Genomic DNA, 23,452 nt, shown 5'->3' on the forward strand with positions numbered 1-23,452 from the left:
AATAGTTTGATTATGAGGAGTTTCGTTACAGAAAGGCAAATTTGAGACTTCTTTAATCATTTGTTCTGTTGTTTGACTTTTTGATCCTATGATAGTCAATGGTAGATTTGTATTTTTGGTTAAAGTATAAAATTAGCCTTGTTACTGTAATTTTAGTGGTAAGCTATAAAAATTATTTTCCTCTTGCAAGATAAATATATATTATTTTCAACTATTCTTTTCTTTTTCTTTTTCTTTTTGAGAAAGAAAAATCTGTCACCCTGGGTAGAGTGCCGGGGCATCATAGCTCACAGCAACCTCAAACTCTTGGGCTCAAGGGATCCTTTTGACTCAGTTTTTTAGTAGAGATGGGTTCTCACTTTTTCCTCAGGCTGGTCTTAAACTTGTGATCTCAAGCAATCCACCTGTCTCGACCTCCCAGAGTGCTAGGATTATAGGCGTGAGTCACTGTGCCCAGCTTATTTTCAACTATTTTTAATGTTTAAGCATAGCTCATTTTGAGTCTCAATATGACTTTAAATAAGGTTCCAAAAGCAAATGATTACATTTTGAATTAAGCTATATTTTGTAACTATAATGAAATTATGCATACTCTCTGAACATTAACAGAATTATATAAATGATGTTCTTTGCTTATTTACATGGGACGTTTTTGGTTTTCTTTTTTTCTTCTTGTTTTTTTTGAGACAGAGTATCACAATGTCACCCTGGTTAGAGTACCTTGGCGTCATAGCTAACAGCAACCTCAACCACTTGGGCTTAAGCGATTCTCTTGCCTCAGCCTCCCAAGAAGTAGCTGGGACTACAGTGCCCGCTACAATGCCCAGCTATTTTTTTTGTTATTGTTGTCAATGTTGTTTAGCAGGCCCTGTCTGGGTTCAAAACCACCAGCCCTGGTGCATGTGGCTGGTACCCTAACCACTGAGCTATGGGCGCTAAGCCTATAGTTTTTCTTATGGTTCGGCCATATTGTCATAGCTGTTTCTTTTTCTTTCTTTTTTTTTCACTGTATAACAACACATTTTATTACAAAAACGAATGTTCAGTATTTTGTACATTGTGTTTTCTTCAGAAAGTCTAGAGCAAGTGCTCATGTATTTCCATAACAGTTCAACTTTATGGATTGAAAACAGCTGAGCTAAAAAAAAACAAAACCCAGCTGAGCTTTCAGATGAAGTTGATTTCCACTTGATTGCAGAATTCAAGATTTCTCAGATGTTAATACGGAGTCAAAAGCAGTAGATAAAACTTTGCAAATTGCTTGTGCCTGTTCCAGGCTATTGCACTGATAAACCCACAGGCTGTATTCTTCATTGCTTGCATCTGTGGTCTTCAGTGCCAATAAGCTTTTTCCTGCCCCCAGACCATCATCATAACACACCATCCGGATGATTAAATATAGAGCATGCCTGTGCAAGACATCATACTGATCCGATGTTGATTCTTTTATACCATACTTGGAAACTCTCATAATAAATTCTTCTTCCATAGGAACAAAAGGCAACTTTCCGTCTTGCTGGGCAACATCTATGTAATTTATCAGGTCTAGTGCCCCTTCCAGACCTTTCCCCTCAGACAGTTTCATCTTCTCAATGGCAGCCACATATTTTATTCGAAATTCTGCACAGGTATCTGAATTGTTGTTGCTTTGTCCTGAGCTTTTGGTAGAATTGGTATCAAGGTTGGCCACAGTGCTGGATCGTGAAAGACCCCGAAGGCTAGAATCCACAGACTTGCTCTTGGTACTGATCTCACTGCTTTGGGAACTGCTACTACTGTGTCGCTTTTTGCCTTTCTGAAACATTTTTCACCATAGCTTGATTCAAAAAAGAGCCCGACAGAATTGAACACTATTTTCTTTTCTTCAAAGATGCCACAGATAGCAGTCTGCACAGAGAGCTTCTTTTCATTCTGACATGATCAATTCTTTTCACAGCAACAATGTACCTCGCGGCCGCGGACCCATCCCTGGGGCCACCTGCGCTTCGTGGGGAGTTGGAGAGGCCCAGCCTCCGGTGCCCGAGCACATAGCCCAGTCCCTGACTCCAGCCAGCTGTTTCTTTATTGATGCACACTTCCCCTATTCTTCACCTGCATAACCACTACTTATTTTTCAGATGTGGGCTAAGATGACATACTCTTTGATAGATTTTCATTTAACTCCAACTAGGGTAACTCTTTCCACTATATGCATCCCTACAATTCTACACATGCTATTTGTAATAATCAGTACATTTGTACTTCCTTGTTCCATGTCTGTTTTCTCTACTAGACTGTTCGTTCCATGATGGACTATGTCTATCTTATTTTCCATTGGTATCACTAAGGGGCATCCTAGTTCAAGTAGGTAAACAAGAAATATCTATTGTGGCTTGGCTCCCGTAGCTCAGTGGTTAGGGTTCTGGCCACATGCACTGGGGGCTGATGAGTTTGAACCTGGCCCAGGCCTGCTAAACAACAATGGCAATAATAACAAAAAAATAGCTGGGCGTTGGGGCAGGCACCTGTTGTCCCAGCTACTTGGGAGGCTGAGGCAAGAAAATTGCTTAAACCCAAGAGTTTGAGGTTGCGTGAGCTGTGCCCACGGCACTCTACCGAGGGCAACAATGTGAAACTGTATCTTGAAAAGAAAAGAAATATCTATTGAATGAAGACATAAAACACAAGTAATATAGGTAAAACAACATTAATACAAGTGCTGAAATTTATTGCATGTGTACTAAAGGTTCCGAAGAAGTAGAGCTCTGATGAATAGAATAGTCAAGAATGTTTCTGATTTTTTTTTTTTTTTGGAGACAGAGCCTCATTTGTTGCCTTTGGTAGAGTGCTTGGTGTCTTAGCTCACAGCAACCTCAAACTCGGGCTCAGGCGATTTCTCCTGCCTCTCCCTCCCAAGTAGCTGGGGCTACAGGCGCCCGCAACAACACCTGGCTATTTTTATAGATGAGGTCTCGCCCTGGCTCAGGCTGGTCTTGAACCAGTGAGCTCATGCATTCCACCCACTTTGGCCTCCCAGAGTGCTGGGGTTACAGGAGTGAACCACCACACTCGGCCCTCTCTGAATTTCTTATTGATCCTGAATCTCTTACAGCCACAGCAGCACATTGCTTGAAGGAGATGTTTGTAAATATTCATTGAGTAACATAACTAGATGAATGAAAGATTTGAAATGGACAATGAATGATATTTAAGCACTAGAAAGATAGGAGGGGAAAATAACTCAAATGAAAATGGGGATAGGTGGCGCCTGTGGCTCAGTCGGTAAGGCGCCAGCACCATATGCCGAGGGTGACCGGTTCAAACCCGGCCCTGGCCAAACTGCAACCAAAAAATAGCCGGGCGTTGTGGCAGGCGCCTGTAGTCTCAGCTACTTGGGAGACTGAGGCAGGAGAATCGCTTAAGCCCAGGAGTTGGAAGTTGCTGTGAGCTGTGTGAGGCCACGGCACTCTACCGAGGGCCATAAAGTGAGACTCTGTCTATACAAAAAAAAGAAAATGGGGATAGATACCAGCCTAAACATAGGCAGGGAAGCACCAGGAATGGAATTGTCTTCCAGGGAAGTGTAAGAGAAGAAATGACCTGATGTAGAAGAGGTTAAAGCTGACTGATGGGTTAATAGGAGAAAAACTTGTACAAAGATGACTGGTTTTCAAAGGCATTCGAAAACCAAGCAAAGGAATTTAGATTTTAATATGATAATTTGTAATGAGCTTTTATAGGTTCTGAAGCAGAAAAGGGAACTTAGTGAAAGTAGAGTTTTAGAGAACTCAGTTTGGTGGCTATATAGGAAATGTGGGAGGAAGAAGTGGCTAAACTTAGAAAGCAGGCTGGTGCAGTGTGGCTCATGCCTGTAATCCCATCAACGCATGAGACTGAGGTGGAAGGATAGCTTGAGGCCAGGAGTTCCAGGCAGGCCTGGCAACCTCATCTCTCAAACAATGAAAAAAAAAAAATCAGCTGGGTTGGTTGTGTACCTGAGTAGTCCCATATACTCAGGAAGCTGAGACAGGAAGATTGCTTGAGCCCAGGAGTTCAAGACTTCAGTAAGCTATGATCATGCTGCTGTATCCCAGCCTGAGTGACAGAATGAGACCCCTTCTAAAAAGAAGAAAAGTTTAGAAAGCTAAAAGACGATAGTACTTCTGACAGCATGGAAATTTTTTTTGGGGGGTGGGATGAGACAGAGTTTTTCTTTATCACCCTCGGTAGAGTACTGTGGCATCACAGCTCACAGCAACCTCAAACTCTTGGGCTTAAGCGATTCTCTTGCCTCAGCCTCCCAAGTAGCTAGGACAATAGACACCTGCCACAACGCCCGGCTATGTTTTGGTTGTAGATGTCATTGTTGTTTGGCAGGCCCGGGCTGGGTTCAAACCTGCCAGTTCCAGTGTATGTGACTGGCGCTCTAGCTGCTGAGCTACAGGTGCTGAGCCTGTATATAAAGTTTCTAATTTCTCTTATCATTGTCATTAAAGATCTCCATTTATTTAGGTCACCTGACTCATGTTATTAACACTTATTGAAGTAATAAATAAATACTATTGCATATCAGGAAATATTCTAAGCATATATGTACCTTCACTTTAACTCTGTGAAATGAGTATGGTAAATACTTTTTTTTTTGCAGTTTTGGCCGGGGCCGGGCTTGAACCCGCCACCCCTGGTATATGAGGCCGACATCCTCCTCCTTGAGCCACAGGTGCCACCTGGTAAATACCTTTTTATAGATGAGGAAATTAAGGCACAGCAAAGTTGGCTGAGCATAGTGTCTCATACCTGTAATCTCAGAACTTTGGGAGGTAGAGGAGGAAGGATCAGGCCAGGAGTTCAAAATTAGTCTGGGCAACATAGCAAGACCCTTTCTCTAAAAGAATAAAATAAAATTTAAAAAGACACCATCTCTACAAAAATAAAAAGTCAAAAAATACTAAAAATGGTAGAGAATTTATTTTTTGTTTTAATTTTCTTTTAAGAAAGAAAATTTAATTCTCTTTTCCATGGTCATATAGCTAACGAGTGGTAGAGATGGACTCAAACTCAGGCACTCTTATTCCAGGATCCCAATTCTTTAGCCGCTGCATTGTAGATACCAGTTTAACAATTACCAATCTGTTTTTAGGGCTGATGATTTTAAGTAATTTTAACACTTTTTTTTTTGAGAATATTTTGGACTCCTTCCTTAAGAAAGATGTTCTGTATGGTTCTATATGTTATGTTTAGTATAAAGCCAGATCACTGGCATAGCCATTGTATCTACCTGTATATTGAAATCTCATGGAATAGTAAAATTAGAATTACCAATGTGGCACTTCCTAATATGGAACTGTATTTTTTTTTTTTTTTTTTATAGAGACAGAGTTTCACTTTATGGCCCTTGGTAGAGTGCCATGGCCTCACACAGCTCACAGCAACCTCCAACTCCTGGGCTTAAGCGATTCTCTTGCCTTAGCCTCCCAAGTAGCTGGGACTACAGGCGCCCGCCACAACACCCCGCTATTTTTTGGTTGCAGTTTGGCCGGGGCCGGGATTGAACCCGCCACCCTCGGTATATGGGGCCGGCGCCCTACCAACTGAGCCACAGGCGCCACCCGGAACTGGTTTTTAATATGTATGTTAAAAAACAGAAAAGCAATGAGGCATAGTGAAAAAAAAAATCAGACTTTGGAATCAAACAGACCTTGGATTGACTTTTATTTACTAGCTCTATCACTTTAGTGGGTTAGATTCTCTTCTTAACCTCTCTTCTGGAATATGAGTATGCCCACCTTTTAAAGCTGTTGTAACATTTCAGTCAAATAACTAGTATGGTGCCTGGTCTACATAAGTGGTATACTATTGTTGTTTTTGGTGTTCAGGTTCATTGTACATTTGGTTAATTTTTTTGAAGTCATGTTACAGACCTCTCATTGTCATGGGCTTGAACAATAGATCAAACTTACCAATATAACTAAATTTCTTAAAGAAGTACAGGGCATTTGAGTAAATCTATAGGAAGCCAACCAGAATGGTGAAGACTCTCAAAATTATTTTAGGAAAAAATATTGACGTTAACTGTAGGCATTTAATATAAGGAAAAGAAGACTATAAAGGAAGGGTACAGCATCTACCATGAATGTGCTTAAAAGTGCTATTACACATTCAGGCTCACTTGGTCATAAGACATACTTAGCCCCAGAGTTCCCATAAGAATTTAGATGAACCATAGCTTGCTAGTGGTGCAGTGTCAACTCTTCTAATACTTCACACACTAGCAGTTGACATAGCTAAATGGGAGCATCTTTTTTGCTGTTCCTCATGATTCACATGAGGCAATTGCAGAAGCTGTCCTGTCTTAGAAGTCTTGTTCCTGAGAGCAACCAGCATCTCTTATAACTTCATAGGCATGGATTCTATGGTGTCTGTAGGATACATGCTCCATTATGAGATTTGACTGTTCAAGAAATAACAGCGTTATGACTATCAGGTGTTTATGATTCTTCTTATTCAAATACAATTATCAACTTTTCTGTTCATGCTGGAATAACAGGGACCAGTCGTTATGGGTTGAATTGTATCCCTCTAAAGTTCATATGTTGAAGTCCTAATCCCCCAGGTACCTCAGAATTTGACCTTAATTGAAGATAGAGTCTTTACCAAGGTCATCAAGTTTAAATGAGCTCCTTAGGGTGAGTTCTAATTCAACATGACTGGTATCCTCAGAAGACGGGGAAATAGGAATGCATACAGGGAATCTCTTCTATGCTATAATCTAAGGGCGGAGACCTGGAGCAAACTTCCCTCAGAGCCCTCAGATGGCATCATCTATGCTGACTTTCGAGTTAGGATGTCTAGCCTCCAGAACTATGAGATAATACGCTTCTTTGTTTAAGCCTCCCAGCTGCAGTACTTTGTTACAGGAGTGCTGCCTCATAGCACACTAACTCACCAATCTACCTTAAATAACTAAACATCAAGACAAAGTATATTAACAACAAAGCAAAAGACAATGGCTGGGCTCGGTGGCTCACACCTGTGATTCTAGCACTCTGGGAGGCCGAGGCGGGTGGATAGCTTGAGCTCACAAGTTCAAACCAGCCTGAGCAAAAAAGCAAGACCCCATCTCTACTAAAAATAGAAAAACTGAGGCAAAAGGATAGTTTGAGCCCAAGAGTTGGAGGTTGTTGTGAGCTATGATGCCACAGAACTCTACCCAACTGTGTCTCAAAAAAGAAAAAAAAAAAAGACAATGGGGCAGGGAAGGTTCATCTTCTGATTACCCTACCTTTCTGCCTATGGTTTCCAGGTCATCATGCAGGTAGTGGTAACCCAGACTGAGCCAGAGGGCCTTGCAGAGTTTAGGAGCCAGAGTTGAGAATATAGTGACGCTGTGATGATTGGAATTTATGGGGCAGGTTATCAGAAATACAAGAACTCAGAAGATCTGTAATGTACTGGAATTACCCAAGGGAGAGGTGGTGGACGTTAAAAATATCTGAAGAAACAAGTAAAAAAATATAATTACACAGGATAAAAAATATTTGAGGGGGCGGCGCCTGTGGCTCAGTGAGTAGGGCACCGGCCCCATATACCGAGGGTGGTGGGTTCAAACCCAGCCCCGGCCGAACTGCAACAACAACAAAAAAATAGCCGGGCGTTGTGGCAGGCGCCTGTAGTCCCAGCTGCTCGGGAGGCTGAGGCAAGAGAATCGCGTAAGCCCAAGAGCTGGAGGTTGCTGTGAGCCGTGTGACGCCATGGTACTCTACTGAGGGCAGTAAAGTGAGACTCTGTCTCTACCAAAAAAAAAATATATATATATTTGAGGGTGGGGTGGTACCTGTGTCCCACCAAGGATGGAGGGTTTGAACCTGGCCCCAGCCAAACTGCAACAAAAAAAATAGCCGGGCATTGTGGTGAGCGCCTGTAGTCCCAGCTACTTGGAGGCTGAGGCAAGAGAATCGCTTAAGCCCAGGAGTTGGAGATTGCTGTGAGCTGTGATGCCACAGCACTCTATCCAGGGTGACAGCTTGAGGCTCTGTCTCAAAAAAAAAAAAACAAAGAATTTATCATCAACAGACCTATTCCACAAGAAATGTTAAAGGAAGCTCCTCAAGGATAATACCAAATGGTGAAATTTTAGGTCTACACAATGGAATGAAAAGCAACAAAAACGGTAAGTGTATAGGTAAAAGTAAAACCTCTTAAATAGGCAATTAACTGTTTTAAATAACATATATATTAAATGCTAATTATTGTGGAACTTATATGTAGAACAATAGCACAAAGGCCAAGGAAGGAGAGGTGGAAGTTTATGATGAGTGATGTGGTAGAGAATTACTGTAAAGTATATTGGTAAGTTAAAGCTGTATAATGTAAACCCAAAAGCAAAACCACTAAAACAAAATTAAAATGAGTAGAAACTGGAATGATAAAATTTGGCTGAAAAGAAGAATTATGGCTGAAAAAGAAGAAAACAAGAACAAATAGATGGGATAAATAGAAAATAAGTAACAAGATGGTAGATTTAAACCCAGCCATATCAATAATCACTCCAGATCTAAACACCACCAATTAAAAGGCAGATGTTAATCAGTAAGCAAGATTCAACAGTATGTTGTATATAAGGAAACAAATGTTTTTAAAGTGAATGGGTGGGACCAGCCTAAACAAGAATGAGACCTCCTCTCTACAAAAAAAGTAGAAAAATTAGCCAGGCATCCCTCAATGAATCCCCAACAATAAAAAAAAAAAAAAGAAAGAAAAAAAAAAATTAGCCAGGCATGATAGCAGGAGCTTATAGTCCCAGCTATTCTAGAGGCTGAAGCAGGAGGAGTGTTTGAGCCTAGGAGTTTGAGGTCGCAGTGCAGTGAGCTGTGATGATGTCACTGCACTGCAGTCTAGTCTGCGCAACATGGGGAGAGCTTGACAAGAAAAGAAAGGAAATAACAAATATAAGAGCAGCAATCCATAAAATGGAAGGTAAGTAAAACATAAAACTGGTTCTTTGAGATCAATAAAACTGATAAACTTCTAGTCACACTGATTAAATACAGAAAACACAAATCACCAATATAGGGTCTGAAAGAGGAAGAATATCAGTACAGACCCTATACAGAGTAAAAGGACAATAAAGGCACAGGTTCGAACACATTTATGCCAATACTTGTTCACCTTAGACAAAAATGGACAAATTCTTTGAACATCAGGCTTTCACAGTTCTCTCAAGAAGTAATAGATAGGGCGGCGCCTGTAGCTCAAGGAGTAGGGCGCCGGTCCCATATGCCAGAGGTGGCAGGTTCAAACCCAGCCCCGGCCAAAAAAAAAAAGAAGTAATAGATAACCTGAATAGCCCTATATCTGTTAAAATAATTTACTTGTTTAAAACCTTTCCACAGGCTCGGTGCTCGTAGCACAGTGGTTACGGTGCCGGTCACATTCACCAAGGCTGGTGGGTTCGAATTCAGCCTGGGCCAGCTAAGCAACAATGACAACTGCAACAGAAAAGTAGCCAGGTGTTGTGGCAGGCACCTGTAGTCCCAGCTACTCAGGAGGCTGAGGCAAGAGAATCGCTTAAGCCTGAGAGTTTGAGGTTGCTAAGAGCTGTGATGCTTCGGCACTCTACCGAGGGTCACAAAGTGAAACTGTCTCAAAAGTAAATAAATAAATAAATAAAAGGCTTGGTGCCCATAGCTCAATGGTTAAGGCGCTGGCCCCATGTACCGGGGCTGGCAGGTTTGAACCCAGCCCAGGCCAGCTAAACAACAATGACAACTACAACAAAAAATAGCCGAGCTGTTAGTCCCAGTTATTTGGGAGGCTGAGGCAAGAGAATCACTTAAGTCTAAGAGTTAGAGGTTGCTGTGAGCTGTGATGCCACAGCACTCTACCGAGGGTGACATAATGAGACTCTGTCTCAAAAAAAAAAAATCAGTCCATAACTCAGGATACAAGACTCTTTAACAGGGTGAGAAAGGAAAAACCATGTGATACAGCATAAGCATTTTACCAAGTACAACTTCCATTCAGGGTGTGTATATGTGTATGAGAGAGCGAGAGAAAGGGAAGAATCTTGGCACTCTAAGGAGAGAAAATAACTTTCACAATGTAATAAAGAACATCTCCAAAAGCCTACAATAGGCATATCTAAGGTAAAATCTCGTTACCTAAATTGAGTTCTTCTTCTTTAAGATTGGGAACAAGAAGATGTCTTGCTGGGCACGGTTTCTCATTCCTCTAATCCTAGTACTTTGGGATAAACTAAGCAATGTAGCCAGACCCTGTCTCTTAAAAAAAAAAAAAGAAAGAAAGAAAAGAAAAGAAAGTAAAAGTAGCCAGGTCTGATGGCACATGCTTGTAGTCCCCGTACTTGGGAGGTTGAGGCAGGTCGACTGCTTGAACCCAGGAGTGTGAGGTTACAGTGAACTATTATTATGCTCCTGCATTTTAGACTGGAGGACAGAGCAAAATCCTGTCTCAAAAAAAAAAAAGATACACTATGTTTATGGATGATAAAATCAATATTGCTAAGATGTCCATTCTCCCCAAATTGGCCTATAACTTCAACACAATCCTAATCAAAATACCAGCAGGCTAAAAGTGAGGTACTCATTCTAAAATTTATATGGGGATGCAAAGCATCTAGAATAGCCAAAACAACTTCAGAAAATATAATTCAAGGCCGGGTGCGGTAAGTCACACCTGTAATCCTAGCACTTGGGAGGCTGAGGCAGAAGGATTGCCTGAGCTCATGGGTCCCAGACCAGCCTGAGCCAGAGCGAGACCTCTTCTCTAAAAATAGCCTGGTGGTGTGGCAAACGCCTGTAGTCCCAGCTAATGGGGAGGCTGAGGCAAGAGAATCACTTGAGCCCAAGAGTTGGAGGTTGCTGTGAGCTATGATGCTAGTGCACTCTACTGTGGGTGGTGCCTGTGGCTCAGCGGGTAGGGCGCCGGTCCCATATGCCGGAGGTGGCGGGTTCAAACCCAGCCCCTGCCAAATTAAAAAAAAGAAAAACATAATTTAGTGACTTACACTACTTGATGTTAATACTTATTTTAAATGTAGAATTATTTTTGGTATAAATACATACGAATAGACCAGTTGAACAGAATAGAGAGTCAGAAATAGACCCTCATAGATGGGCATTTGGTTTTTCGTTAAGGTACCAAGGTAATTCATTAGGAAAGGATAAGCTTTTGAACAAAAGTGGTGCTTATAATTACATAATTATTTAATAAAGAAGAACCTCAACTTTCACTTTATACTCTGTAGAAAACTTAATTTCAAATGGTTCATAGACTTAAAGAGTTAAAACTAAAATTTCTGAAAGAAAACATAAGATACCTTGGATTTGAAGAAGGAATGTGAGGGAGCAAACTTTTGGAGATAATTATAAATATTGTTTTTATGTGCATATATCAGAACTCATCAGATTATACTCTCCAAATGTGTGCTTTTTGTCAACTTTTTTTTTTTTAATTTGTTTTTTTGCTTGAGATTGAGTCTCATTCTACTGCCAAGCCTGGAGTACAGTGGTGTGATCATAGCTCATTGCAGCCTTGAACTGTTAGGCTCAGATAATCCTCCTGCTTCAGCCTCCCAGTAGCTTAGACTTTAAGTGTGTGCTACCACTCCTAGTTAATTTGTTTCAAAAATTTTTTGTAGAGGCCAGGCATCATAGCTCACATCTGTAATCCTAGTACTCTGGGAGACTGAGGTGGGTGGATTGCTTGAGCTCAGGATTTGGAGACCAGCCTGAGCAAGAGTGAGACCCTGTCTCTACAGAAAACAGAAAAACTAGCCAGGCGTGGGTGGTGGGTGGCAGGCCCCTGTGGTCCCAGCTATTCGGGAGGCTGAGGCAAGAGGATCACTATTCGAGAGTTTGAGGTTGCTGTGAGCTATGCTGCCATGGCACTCTACTTAGGGCACCAAAGTGAGTCTCAAAAACATTTTTTTTTTTAAAAAGAGAAGAAGTTTTTGTATGAACAGGGTTTCATTATATGAACAGCTAATCTCATATTCTTGAAGCCATCTTCCTGCCTTCATTTCCCAAAGTGCTAGGATTACAGGCATAAGCCACTGCACCTGCCAAATTATTAATATTTTAAAACACAACTATGAAAATATACCACTTTTTTCTAGGAACTTAGTGAATACTCACACTTTGATCAGGTCACTGTGGGAATATAGCCAGAGTTAACCTGTCAAAGTCTCACACGAAGAGGAATAAAGTTTTGTTAACCCCATTTTCAGTATCAAAAAGATAGGACTAGAGAAGTTTGACTATGATATAATGCAAGAATCTGTGAAATCACTTATTTGTACAGTGATTCATCTTGTATAAGTTAGGCTGAAAAATAGGCTGAATGGCCTCTTGAGGTTCTTCCCCAATCCAAGATTCTAAAATAGGAGTTTTGATTTATTTTAATTCAAAACTACACATATTCTTCAGAGAAGTGTGAAGTTACAAAAGTATTATTTCATAGGTTCATGGTAGCACTAGCGAGAACAGATGGCACTAAAATCTGTTTGAGGAATGTTAGGTTTTTTGGCCTTCAAGGAATATATTTCTTTTAGGCAAGGAGGAGCTGATGACTTATAGTCATCTTTTCAAAGGAAGGAAAGGTGTTGGTCACAGGTGCTGCGGAGACTAGTACAGAGGAGGGAGACGATTGATTAAGTATAGATATTCCTAGTTTATATGTAAAAGACAGTATTTAATAAATTCAGCTATATGTGTTACCTGAATAAAGAACAGCTGGGAAAACAGAAAAGAAAAAGAGTGATACTACTTGGGGGATGGAGAACTCTAAGAAGGTTTCCTAAAAACTATAACATTTGAATTGGTTTTGGAATAAGGTACAGAAAAAAGAATCCCATCATGCTCTGAATTGTGAGCCACTTGAGGGCAGCGAGTCTCTAATTCCCCTCATATCCTGAATGCAGTTGTTCCCTTTCGTAGATTTTTCACATCTTTATAGTAGGTCTTACTACCTAAAGGTTTTGTTTGTCACTTGATGAACGTTTACAGAATTGAATCATTAAAACTTGTTTTATTAGATACGGAATCTTTGTGACACTGCAATTACAAGTGAACCAAGAATTTTTCCAAAAAATTGTGCTAACAACATGAACTCTCAGCATAACTTTATAAAGTATAACTTTATACTGAGGTAAATTCTTTAAATCTATTCCTGTTTATTTGGTTTACTAATTAATATATTTAGCAGATATTTATTGAGTAACTGCCATGAACAAAGCCCTGTGCTACGTGTAACCATCGTACAGATTGTAGCTGCTCCACAAAGCATGCTTAAATGTCTCTTCTCTGTTTCCACTTCCTATCAAAAGGCTAGATAAACTGTCATTTTTAAAACATGAGATTTTGGAAAGGAAATTGAAGTAGATGGGGTGTTAATTCAGAGATGGGTTAGCTATAACTCCTCATTTACCCATTCCTCGAGCACTGTCATTCATGGAATTATATTCTTTTAATTGGCTGCTTTTGTGATTTTGGTGAATTGGTGATTTTTGTGGACTCCAGGGGTGGAAAACACAGGGAGATAAAACTTAAGTGCTGTTTCACTTGATATATTAAAATGGTCCTTTTGAGATAATGTCCATATAGCATTTAGCTCAGCTAACTCAGCACTGGCTCACCGTTGGTACTTCATAAATGTTACCTACTAAGAACATACTATTGCGCCTGTGGTCCCAGCTACTCGGGAGGCTGAGGCAAGAGAATCGCTTAAGCCCAGGAGTTGGAGGTTGCTGTGAGCTGTGTGAGGCCACGGCACTCTACCGAGGGCCATAAAGTGAGACTCTGTCTCTACAAAAAAAAAAAAAAAAAAAAAAAGAACATACTATTGTTAAAGGCAGTTGTTTCTCTGCCTTTTATCAGTAAATCATTCTTATTAATTTGTAAGCTCTGAGTCCCATTGTCTCATAAGAGTTACTCGGTTGAATTACTTGCTGTTGATTTTCAGGTTCAGTAGGCAGGGTGGGGAAGACAAGCATACAAATTTGATTTAACAAATACTTAATGCAGGGCGGCACCTGTGGCTCAAGGAGTAGGGCACTGACCCCATATGCCGGAGGTGGTGGGTTCAAACCTAGCCCTGGCCAAAAACCGCAAAAAAAACAAAAACAAATACTTAGTGCTTATTTCGTTCTTGGTACCTTTCTAAGCTCTTGATAAATATTAATTTGTTTAACTATCATAACTATGAAATAGTTATTTTTGTTATTCCATTTTACAGAGGAGGATACCAGGACCCAGAGAGGTAAAGTAAGTTGCCCAAGGGCACACAGCTAGTTACTGTAACAAAGCCAGTATTCAAATGCTGGTAGTCTTGCTATTAATAATCATCATCCAAGGCTGAATGTAGATGATGGCATATAAAAAATACACAGAATGTGCTACGGCATTTCAAAGAAGGGAGTGGTTACTTTAGTGTCTGGGCATTAAAGAAGGCTTCATGCGGGAATTGATATTTTGGGGGACAGCTTTTCCAAGTGAATGGATATGGGACAAGAAAAGGGAGTCTGAGTAATAACATAGGCGTAGGCTCACAGATGGGAAATCAGTGAGTAGTCCTGCATATAAGCAGCATATACGGATATGACAGAAAGGGAGGCAAGACAGGAGGTCAGTTTTGGGGTGAGAGCATAGGAAACTTGTGATTCTGAATGAAGCCAAGTTGGAGAAGATGTGACATGTTAGAACTGTGTTTTGATTAGTATGGAAACGTGTGGCATGAATCAGAGGTGGTAGAGACTGAGTGCAGGAAAATTAATTATTATTTCCAGAACAGAGGTAATTAGCTCTTGAACTATGGTGAAGTCAGGTATAGATACAAGATATCTGAGGTCTGACAGTTAAGTTCATGAATACATCCTAGGAAAAATGCTATATACCTCCTTGCTGAGTATCCCTGTGGTCACCTTTGAAGTGAAGCTTCCCTCTTGAGAAGCTGTGCACCAACGCCGGCACCTAGTCCAGCCTTCAGTGCAATTGTAGAACTCGTTTTCTGGAATGGCAATCAGAGTTGTCGTCATACTGTCCTCGATGCCTAAATATCATCAGAATGTCTTCCTTTCAATATTTCCTTTATCATTGGGTAAAGAAAAAAGCTACTGGGGGACAGATCAGGTGAATAGGGAGGGTGTTCCAATACAGTTATTTGTTTACTGGCTAAAAACTCCCTCACAGACAGTGTTATGTGAGGTGTTGCATTCTCATAATGCAAGAGCCACATCATTCTCACGCCATGATTTCCAGTTAACATTTTCATGTTTATCACTGTTTACTTGGTCTGCTGTGCTTCTCACACTCAGGTAATGATTTTGATCCATAATTCAGTGGATTTTTACAATGTTTTCATCAGTTCTGCTTGTAACTGGCTGCCCTGACCTTGATTCATCAGTGATGCTTTCTCTCCCTGCTGCTGTTTTCTTCGTGGCATTATCTGTGTAAACTTGGACTAACATGTCCCTGATTTCACCTACACTCTTGCCAAGTTAAGCAAGAAATGTAGGCTGAGGGCAGCGCCTGTGGCTCAGTGAGCAGGGCGCCGGCCCCATATACCAAGGGTGGCGGGTTCAAACCCAGCCCCGGTCAAACTGCAACAACAACAACAACAACAAAAAAATAGCCGGACGTTGTGGCGGGCGCCTGTAGTCCCAGCTACTTGGGAGGCTGAGGCAGGAGAATCGCCTAAGCCCAGGAATTGGAGGTTGCTGTGAGCTGTGTGACGCCACGGCACTCTGCCGAGGGCAATAAAGTGAAACTCTGTCTCTACAAAAAAAAAAAAAAAAAAAAAGTAGGCTGAGCACCCTTAGCTCCGTGGTTTGGGCGCTGGCCACATGCTCTGGGGTTGGTGAGTTCAAACCAGCCCTGGGCCTGCTAACCAAAAAACAAAACCAAAAAATAGCCAGGCATTTTGGCGGGCGCCTGTATCCCAGCTACTACGGAGGCTGAGGCAAGAGAATCGCTTGAGCCTGATGCCGTGGCACTCAATCGAGGGTGACAAAGTGAGACTCTGTCTCAATTAAAAAAAAATTAATGTGTGTTCATTGCTTTAATTCACGTTCTGCAATGGCACAGGACACACAGCAATAATGAACACCTCTCAGGTGGCGCCTGTGGCTCAGTCGGTAAGGCGCCGGCCCCATATACTGAGGGTGGCGAGTTCAAACCCTGCCCCGGCTGAACTGCAACCAAAAAATAGCTGGGTGTTGTGGCGGGCGCCTGTAGTCCCAGCTACTTGGGAGACTGAGGCAAGAGAATCGTTTAAGCCCAGGAGTTGGAGGTTGCTGTGAGCTGTGTGATGCCATGGCACTCTACCGAGAGCAATAAAGTAAAACTCTATCTCTACAAAAAAAAAAAAAAAAAAAAAATGAACACCTCTCGTTCATTAATGAACAGCCTGAAGACATTACCACACATTGATGTGAACACAGCTCTCAGCCACTGATGATACCAAGGTTATGAAACCTCGCTGGGTTGTTTGTACAGTGCTGCCAGTTTAGGTACAAGGTGGAGAGTTTATGATTTGTCAGATCTCATATTTCATAATTTGAATTGATAAAGAAACGGTATAAATGGAGTATTTATATCATTACCTGACAAGTATATGTATTTTATGGTCAATAAAGTCCTTTGAATATCTAAGAAGCTCTGTTCTTGTTTTAAATGAACACATTTTAATAGGAGAAAGTATATTCATTCATGTCTAAAGGAATATGAAGTTTGTTTATCTCATTGGGCTTGTAATTGATATCTAGGCAAATGATTTTCTTCAAGGCTAGATAATTTATTCAGAATGTCTGAATTGAAAATGTTTCAGTCTGCTTATGTAGACAGAATTAGCAACCGCTTAAGCCTAATGATATGGAAGAAACGATGGATATAACATTCTTTAAAAATGGGATCATCTCAGTCTCTTTCATGTAATATAAATATAAATTGCAAGTGAGAACCAAAATTTTCTATCAGTTGACTTAAATCTCCTAACTGACTCATCCTGTTTGCAAAAGAATTGTTTAAAAGTAACCTTTGGAAAACCCTAATAGTAGTGGGTTGGATTAGTGAAGTTGATAAATGTCAATGTAAGAGTATTAAATTACAATTTAGATGCTTGGTAATATAGTAGTATATTAAAATGCTAACTTTGCAAGAGTTATAAACAAAAGCCATGAGATGTTAATACCTGAAGTTTTTATTGATACGATACCTAGAAATAAATTTAACTAACGAGATAAAAGACTTTTAACCTAAAAACTACAAATCATTGCGGAAAGGAATTAAAGAAGACCTAATTTGTAGGGTGCGGTGGCTCACACCTGTAATCCAGCACTCTGGGAGGCCACGGCCAGCAGATCGCCTGAGCTCACAGGTTTGATACCAGCCTAAGCTAGGGCAAGATCCCGCCTCTAAACATAGCCAGCATTGCCTGTAATCCCAGCTACTTGAGAGGCTGAGGCAAGAGAATCCCTTGAGCCCAGGAGTCTGAGGCTGCTATGAGTTATGATGCCACGGCACTCTGCCAGGAGCAACAAAGTGAGACTCTGTTTCAAAAAAAACAAATAAAAAATAAATTAATAAAGAAGACCTAATTAAATGGAAAGGCCATGTTCACAAATCAGAAGACAGTGTTGTTAAGATGTCAATACTAAAAGCAATCAACAGATTGAGTGAAAGCCCTGTCAGAATTTCAGTGGACTTTTTGTAGAAATGGAAAAGCCAATACTCAAATTCATCTGTAATTGCGAGGGGCCTTGAATAGCTATTCAAGAATGTGCCTGAGGCTCAGCAGCTGGGGTGCCAGCCACATACACCAGAGCTGGCAGGTTCTAATCGAGCCCAGGCCTGCCAAACCACCATGACAAGTACAACCAAAAAAAAATAGTCGGGTGTTGTGGTGGGCACCTGTAGTGCCCTACTTGTGAGGCTGAGGCTAGAGAATCGCTTCAGCCCAACAGTTTGAGGTTGCTGTGAGCTGTGACGCCATGGAACTCTACCGAGGGTGACATAGTGAGACTCTATCTCAAAAAAAAAAAGAACGTTCCTGAAAAAAACAACAAAACTGGAGGATTTGCACTTCCCAATTTCAAAACTTATTATAGGACTACAGTAATCAAAACTGTGACTGTCATTGAATAGAACTAAGAATCTAGAAAATGAATTAATACATTTATGACCAGTTTATTTCAACAAGAGTGCTATGGTCATTCAATGGTCATTCCAACAAATAGTCTGGACAACTAGATTTTTCATTTGTAACAGAATGAAGCGAGGTCCAGGCCCAGGGGCTGATGCCTGTAATCCTAGCACTCTGCAAGGCTGAGGTGAATTGCCTGAGCTCATGAATTTGAGAGCAGCCTGAAGTAGAGCGAGACCCCCTTGAACTAGAGTGAGACCCTGTCTCTAAAAAAATAAAAATTTATATAGCTAGGCATTGTGGTGGGTACCTGTAGTCCCAGCTACTTGGGAGGTTATGGCAAGAGAATCACTTGAGCGATTGAGTTTGAGGTTGCTGTGAGCTATGACCCCACGGCATTCCACCAGAGCAACGAAGTGAGATTCTGTCTCAAAAATAAAAATAAATAAATAAAAATAAAAGAATGAAGTTGTGGTGCTCCTACCACACATTATATATAAAAATTAAAATGAATCAATGAGCTAAATATAAGAGCTAAAACCATAAAGGTATTGGAAGAAAATATAGGGGTTTAGCCGGGCGTTGTGGCGGGCGCCTGTAGTCCCAGCTGCTCGGGAGCTGAGGCAAGAGAATCGCTTAAGCCTAAGAGTTGGAGGTTGCTGTGAGCCGTGTGATGCCATAGCACTCTACCAAGCGCGATAAAGTGAAAATCTGTCTCTACAAAAAAAAAAAAAGAAAATATAGGGGTTAATTCTTCATGACTTTGGATTTGACATTGGATTCTTAGATATGACATTGAAAATATAAGCAACGAAAGAAAAAATAGATATTTTGGCTTTAATAAAAATTAAAAACTTTTCTGGGCGGCACCTGTGGCTCAGTCGGTAGGGCGCCGGCCCCATATACTGAGGGTGGCAGGTTCAAACCCGCCCCGGCCAAACTGCAACCAAAAAATAGCCGGGCGTTGTGGCAGGCACCTGTAGTCCCAGCTGCTCGGGAGGCTGAGGCAAGAGAATCGCTTAAGCCCAGGAGCTGGAGGTTGCTGTGAGCTATGTGAGGCCACGGCACTCTACCGAGGGCCATAAAGTGAGACTCTGTCTCCACAAAAAAAAAAAAAAATTAAAAACTTTTCTGTATCCAAGGCCATTATCAAGAAAGTAAAAGGAGAACCTACAGAATGGGAGAAAATATTTGCAAATCACATATCTGATAAGAGCCTAGAATCCATCATATGTAAAGAACTCTTAGTAACAAAAGACAGCAGAGCATATTACTGTGCATCTGTAGTGTCAGCTATGTGGGAGGCTGTGGTGGGAGGCTTGAGGTCAGCCTAGGTAACATAGCAAGACCTCATCTTTAAAAACAAACAAAGAGGGACAAATAACCCAATTAAAATATGGGCAAAAGATTCGAAAAGATATTTAACAATAGAAAACATATGTACTAAAAAAAAAAAAAAAAGAAAAGAAAACATATGTACTCAAGAATCACATGATGGTTCTCAAAGTGTGTTCTGCAAAAGAAAAAAAATTGGACTGGTTGTGGCGGCTCACACCTGTAATCCTAGCACTCTGGGAGGCCGAGGCAGGAGGATTGCTTGAGCCAGGGATTTAAAACCAGCCTGAGCAAGAGTGGTTAAAAATAGAAAAATTACCTGTGTGTTGTGGCACATGCCTATAGTCCCAGGTACTTGAGGGGTTGAGGCAGGAGGATCACTTGAACCCAGGAATTTGAGGTTGCTGTGAGCTAGGCTGACATCATGGCACTCTAGCCTGGGCAACAGAGTGAGACTCCGTCCCAGAAAAAAAAAACAAAAACAAAAAACCACGATGAGGTATCCCTTCACACCAAGTAGGATGGTTTAAAAGAACAGAAGGTAAGTGGCAAAGATGTAAAGAAATTGGAACCCTTGTACATGGCTAGTAGAAATGGAAAATGTTTCAGCCATAATAAAAAATAATTTGGAGGCTTCTCAATAGTTAAACATAGAATTACCATAGAACCCCAACAATTCTACTCCCAAGTATATACCCAAAGAATTGAAAACAAGTTAACAAAATTAAGAAACAATGAATTTCATGTTTTTAGAGGAAATTGTCACTCCTTTGGATATTGAAAAGAAGGCAGATATACACAAATATGGGACATTCTTTTGAACTTAGAGTTTCAGAGTATATGTCCTTAGAGAATCTAGGAGAAACTACTGTATTTAAACTAATTTTATTTAAGTTCGGTACAGCAATAAAAAATGAATATAAAATGTGTCATGTGCTCTTTAGGTTACAGCACACATTTCTTATAACTGTACAGGAAAGCTTTGTATCTGTTGATTACTAATGGTGATTGATTTTCCACTGTTTCCATCATTTGGTAGCCCCTTTGTCACTTTAACAAGTAATATTATTCTGTCATTTTATCTTTCAGAACTAAGAGCTGGGCCATGTCAGACAGAAAAATGCCCGTTCTTGTCAGAATAAGGTTAACGCTCTTCTTTGATTGCAGATGATGAAAGCCATGAACAAGTCCAATGAGCATGTCCTGGCAGGTGGTGCCTGCTTCAATGAAAAGGCAGACTCTCATCTTGTGTGCGTACAGAATGATGATGGAAACTACCAGACCCAGGCTATCAGTATTCACAATCAGCCCAGGAAAGGTGAGCGCAGGAGCCGGTTGAGATTATGATAACGGAGGATTATACTGGACTTCAAGAGTTAGATACCTCAGCCCCATAACACTCACTTTCTAGATAGGCGGCCACAAGCAAATTAATTAACCTTTCCCACCATACTCTCCAGAATTTTGTTGACTTCCCTAGTAGCCAGACTCAGAGTTTACACTTAGGATCTCTGTTAGTAAGGAAAACATTTTGAAAATACTACCTCAGGATATTGACAGGGCCAGCTTAGGTATCTGAAGGCGAGACTATGCCCCATAGTGAGAGGGTACTTAGGGAGATTTGGAGTTTGAACATTCTTTCACAAAGAATGTTATTTAATAGGTTGACAGGATTCTGAAGGAACGTGTCTAGGTTCAGAGCTTCTCAGAGAGTGTTCTTGGGAAAGATCCATATCCTGGATCGGCTAATCAGAATTTGCATTTTTAACAGGATCCCTCTGTAATTCAAATGCACATTGGAGTGTGAGAAGCATTGCTCAAGGTAGCATTACCCAAACTATTTTTTCAGGCTCTGTGGTTTTTAAAAATGTTCACATAAATCACATAAATAAAAATCTTGCTTATTTAATAAATTTAGTCGGGGAAACCATGTAAGGAAGATGAGATCTAGCTCTTCTCAAATTTATTTGACCACATGGGTGGCACCTGTGGCTCAAAGGAGTAGGGCGCTGGCCCCATATGCTGGAGGTGGTGGGTTCAAACCCAGCCCCGGCCAAAAACTGCAAAAAATGAAAATAAAAAAATTTTATTTCACCACAATTATTTTTTCCTCAGAATTTCTCCATATACTGGCTTTCATTAGTATGTTTTTTTTTTTTTACATAAGTTAACCCATTTATTAGTAACTTGTGTTGTCTGAAAAGGTTAGAGCTTCTATTGGTCTTTCAGTTCCTTCAGTCTTCTAATCACAGACTTTACTGTAACAGCAGAAGTGGTGTTGTAGGTCCAGGCACCACCAGCTACTGTTTTCATGCAGGAACCACAGTGCCAGATCCCCACAGCTCGTCTCTTCATCTTGGTTTTGCCACAGAAGGAGCAAGTGTACTTGGCGTGCTGGCTGATTTCTATCTTCTTCACCATTTTCCGGAGGGAGGCACCATAGCGGGTCCCGTATTTACCGATGATCCCGACCTTCTTGGTGCGTTTAGCCATGTCTCCACGAACCAGGCCGAGCCCAGAAAGGCTCATTAGTATGTTTTGTGAAATGCTTCTTTATTAGGCATACAGTAGGTCACTGTTTTCAATATATTTTTAAAACAGTTGTTCAGTAAAGGCATAAAAGTTATTTGGCATGTGTATATCAAATGCTGTATCTAAAATAAAGTAGGTGGTAAGTCCACATTGCTTCTACTTAATCAAATTGTTTCTAGAAGGTTCAAATAAATTCTGGATGTCATTATAAGTATAGTGATAAAACTAGGGGGTCTCCAGAGGATGATTCAAGACTTGTGAGAAATCAGGAATTTAAATCAAAGAAAGACTTCTTAAATAAAATACAGTGTTTACCCTGGAAAGGTATAGATTAGAAGAGGATAAAAAATGGCTATCTCTATTTTTAAGACATTTTATTATGTGAAAATAAGTTTGAACTTACTCTCTATAGCTACAAAAAGCCAGAACCAGCACTAAGGGTGAAAGTTACAGGGAGCCAGATTTGGGTACAGTTTGGGAGCACAGCCTGAGAACTCTCCATAAGAAGGATGGGTTGCCTTGTTCTGATGTTGGCTCCCTGTCACTAGGAGTCTCTAAGAAAGGCTGGATGATCACCTGTCAGAAATATTGTAGAGTCAAGGGAGAAGTTAGATTAGCTCAATTCAGTTTAAGATGTGGAAAAGAGAGGAACAGTATAATGAACTTTTCATGAAGGTAAATTAATTGCTATTTTTTCTTTTATGAAGAGATATAGTAATAGGAGTTTTTTTTTTTTTTTTTGCAGTTTTTGGCCGGAGCTGGGTTTGAACCCGCCACCTCCGGCATATGGGGCTGGTGCCCTGCTCCTTTGAGCCACAGGCACGGCCCAATAGGAGTTTGTTTTTTAACACATTAACGGCATGTGAGTTATATTTAACTCATGCTAATTTTGAGCCTGGGGCTTCTTGAAGCATATGTAACTTACACATCTCTTGACATTATACCTTATATAATGGGTGGCCCCCTGGGCAAAATCCTGCAGTTAGTTTGTGCAAAATCTTCCTTGTTGATGTTCTTATTGTTAAATTAATATTGACAATTTAATTCCAAAAGTGTGGAGTAAATGAATAGAAGTCAATAAGTTTTGTTTTTCAATTTATGTTTACCTTTGAATTACACTTAAGCCTTACCCTTATGAACTATTTTTCAAGTTTTCTCTTAACTTTTGACATTGCTAATTTTAAAGTTTTAGTATTACTTTTGTATTGATGTATATTTTAGGATCATTATGTTTTCAAAGTTTTTATTCTATTTTACAATAGAGTAAAATTCTATTTTATAATAGAATTCTGTAATAAAACACCAGGGTCCCAAGGAAAAATTTTTTTTTTTTTGTAGAGACAGAGTCTCACTGTACCGCCCTCGGGTAGAGTGCCATGATGTCACATGGCTCACAGCAACCTCTAACTCTTGGGCTTATGTGATTCTCTTGCCTCAGCCTCCCAAGCAG

General features: G+C 40.5%; 3 protein-coding genes across 6 annotated transcripts in view; 1 reads left to right on the forward strand and 2 right to left on the reverse strand.

Annotated features, from left to right (window-relative positions):
- The window catches only part of ZFYVE9 (zinc finger FYVE-type containing 9), a 187,414-nt gene that overhangs the window by 147,585 nt on the left and 16,377 nt on the right, over window positions 1–23,452 (forward strand). For all 4 annotated transcript variants that reach the window (XM_053576451.1, XM_053576454.1, XM_053576452.1 and 1 more), the window contains one exon: window positions 20,638–20,788. In XM_053576451.1, the coding sequence (XP_053432426.1) occupies window positions 20,638–20,788 (151 nt within the window). The remainder of the gene's footprint in view (window positions 1–20,637; window positions 20,789–23,452) is intronic.
- Window positions 1,124–2,076, reverse strand: LOC128575122 (integrin beta-1-binding protein 1-like). The gene has a single exon (XM_053576482.1). It carries the CDS (start codon window positions 1,802–1,804, stop codon window positions 1,202–1,204), a length of 603 nt encoding a protein of 200 aa, XP_053432457.1. The 5' UTR covers window positions 1,805–2,076; the 3' UTR covers window positions 1,124–1,201.
- On the reverse strand, window positions 21,618–21,998 carry LOC128575128 (60S ribosomal protein L37a-like). The gene has a single exon (XM_053576487.1). The coding sequence runs from the start codon at window positions 21,961–21,963 to the stop codon at window positions 21,685–21,687; it is 279 nt and encodes a 92-aa protein (XP_053432462.1). The 5' UTR covers window positions 21,964–21,998; the 3' UTR covers window positions 21,618–21,684.

Source organism: Nycticebus coucang, chromosome 22, assembly GCF_027406575.1.
Source record: "Nycticebus coucang isolate mNycCou1 chromosome 22, mNycCou1.pri, whole genome shotgun sequence".
Taxonomy (NCBI): domain Eukaryota; kingdom Metazoa; phylum Chordata; class Mammalia; order Primates; family Lorisidae; genus Nycticebus; species Nycticebus coucang.

Excerpts from the sequence above, each read along its gene's own strand:
- LOC128575122 (XM_053576482.1), bottom strand. The coding sequence starts at position 1,804 with ATGTTTCAGAAAGGCAAAAAGCGACACAGTAGTAGCAGTTCCCAAAGC.
- LOC128575128 (XM_053576487.1), bottom strand. The coding sequence starts at position 21,963 with ATGGCTAAACGCACCAAGAAGGTCGGGATCATCGGTAAATACGGGACC.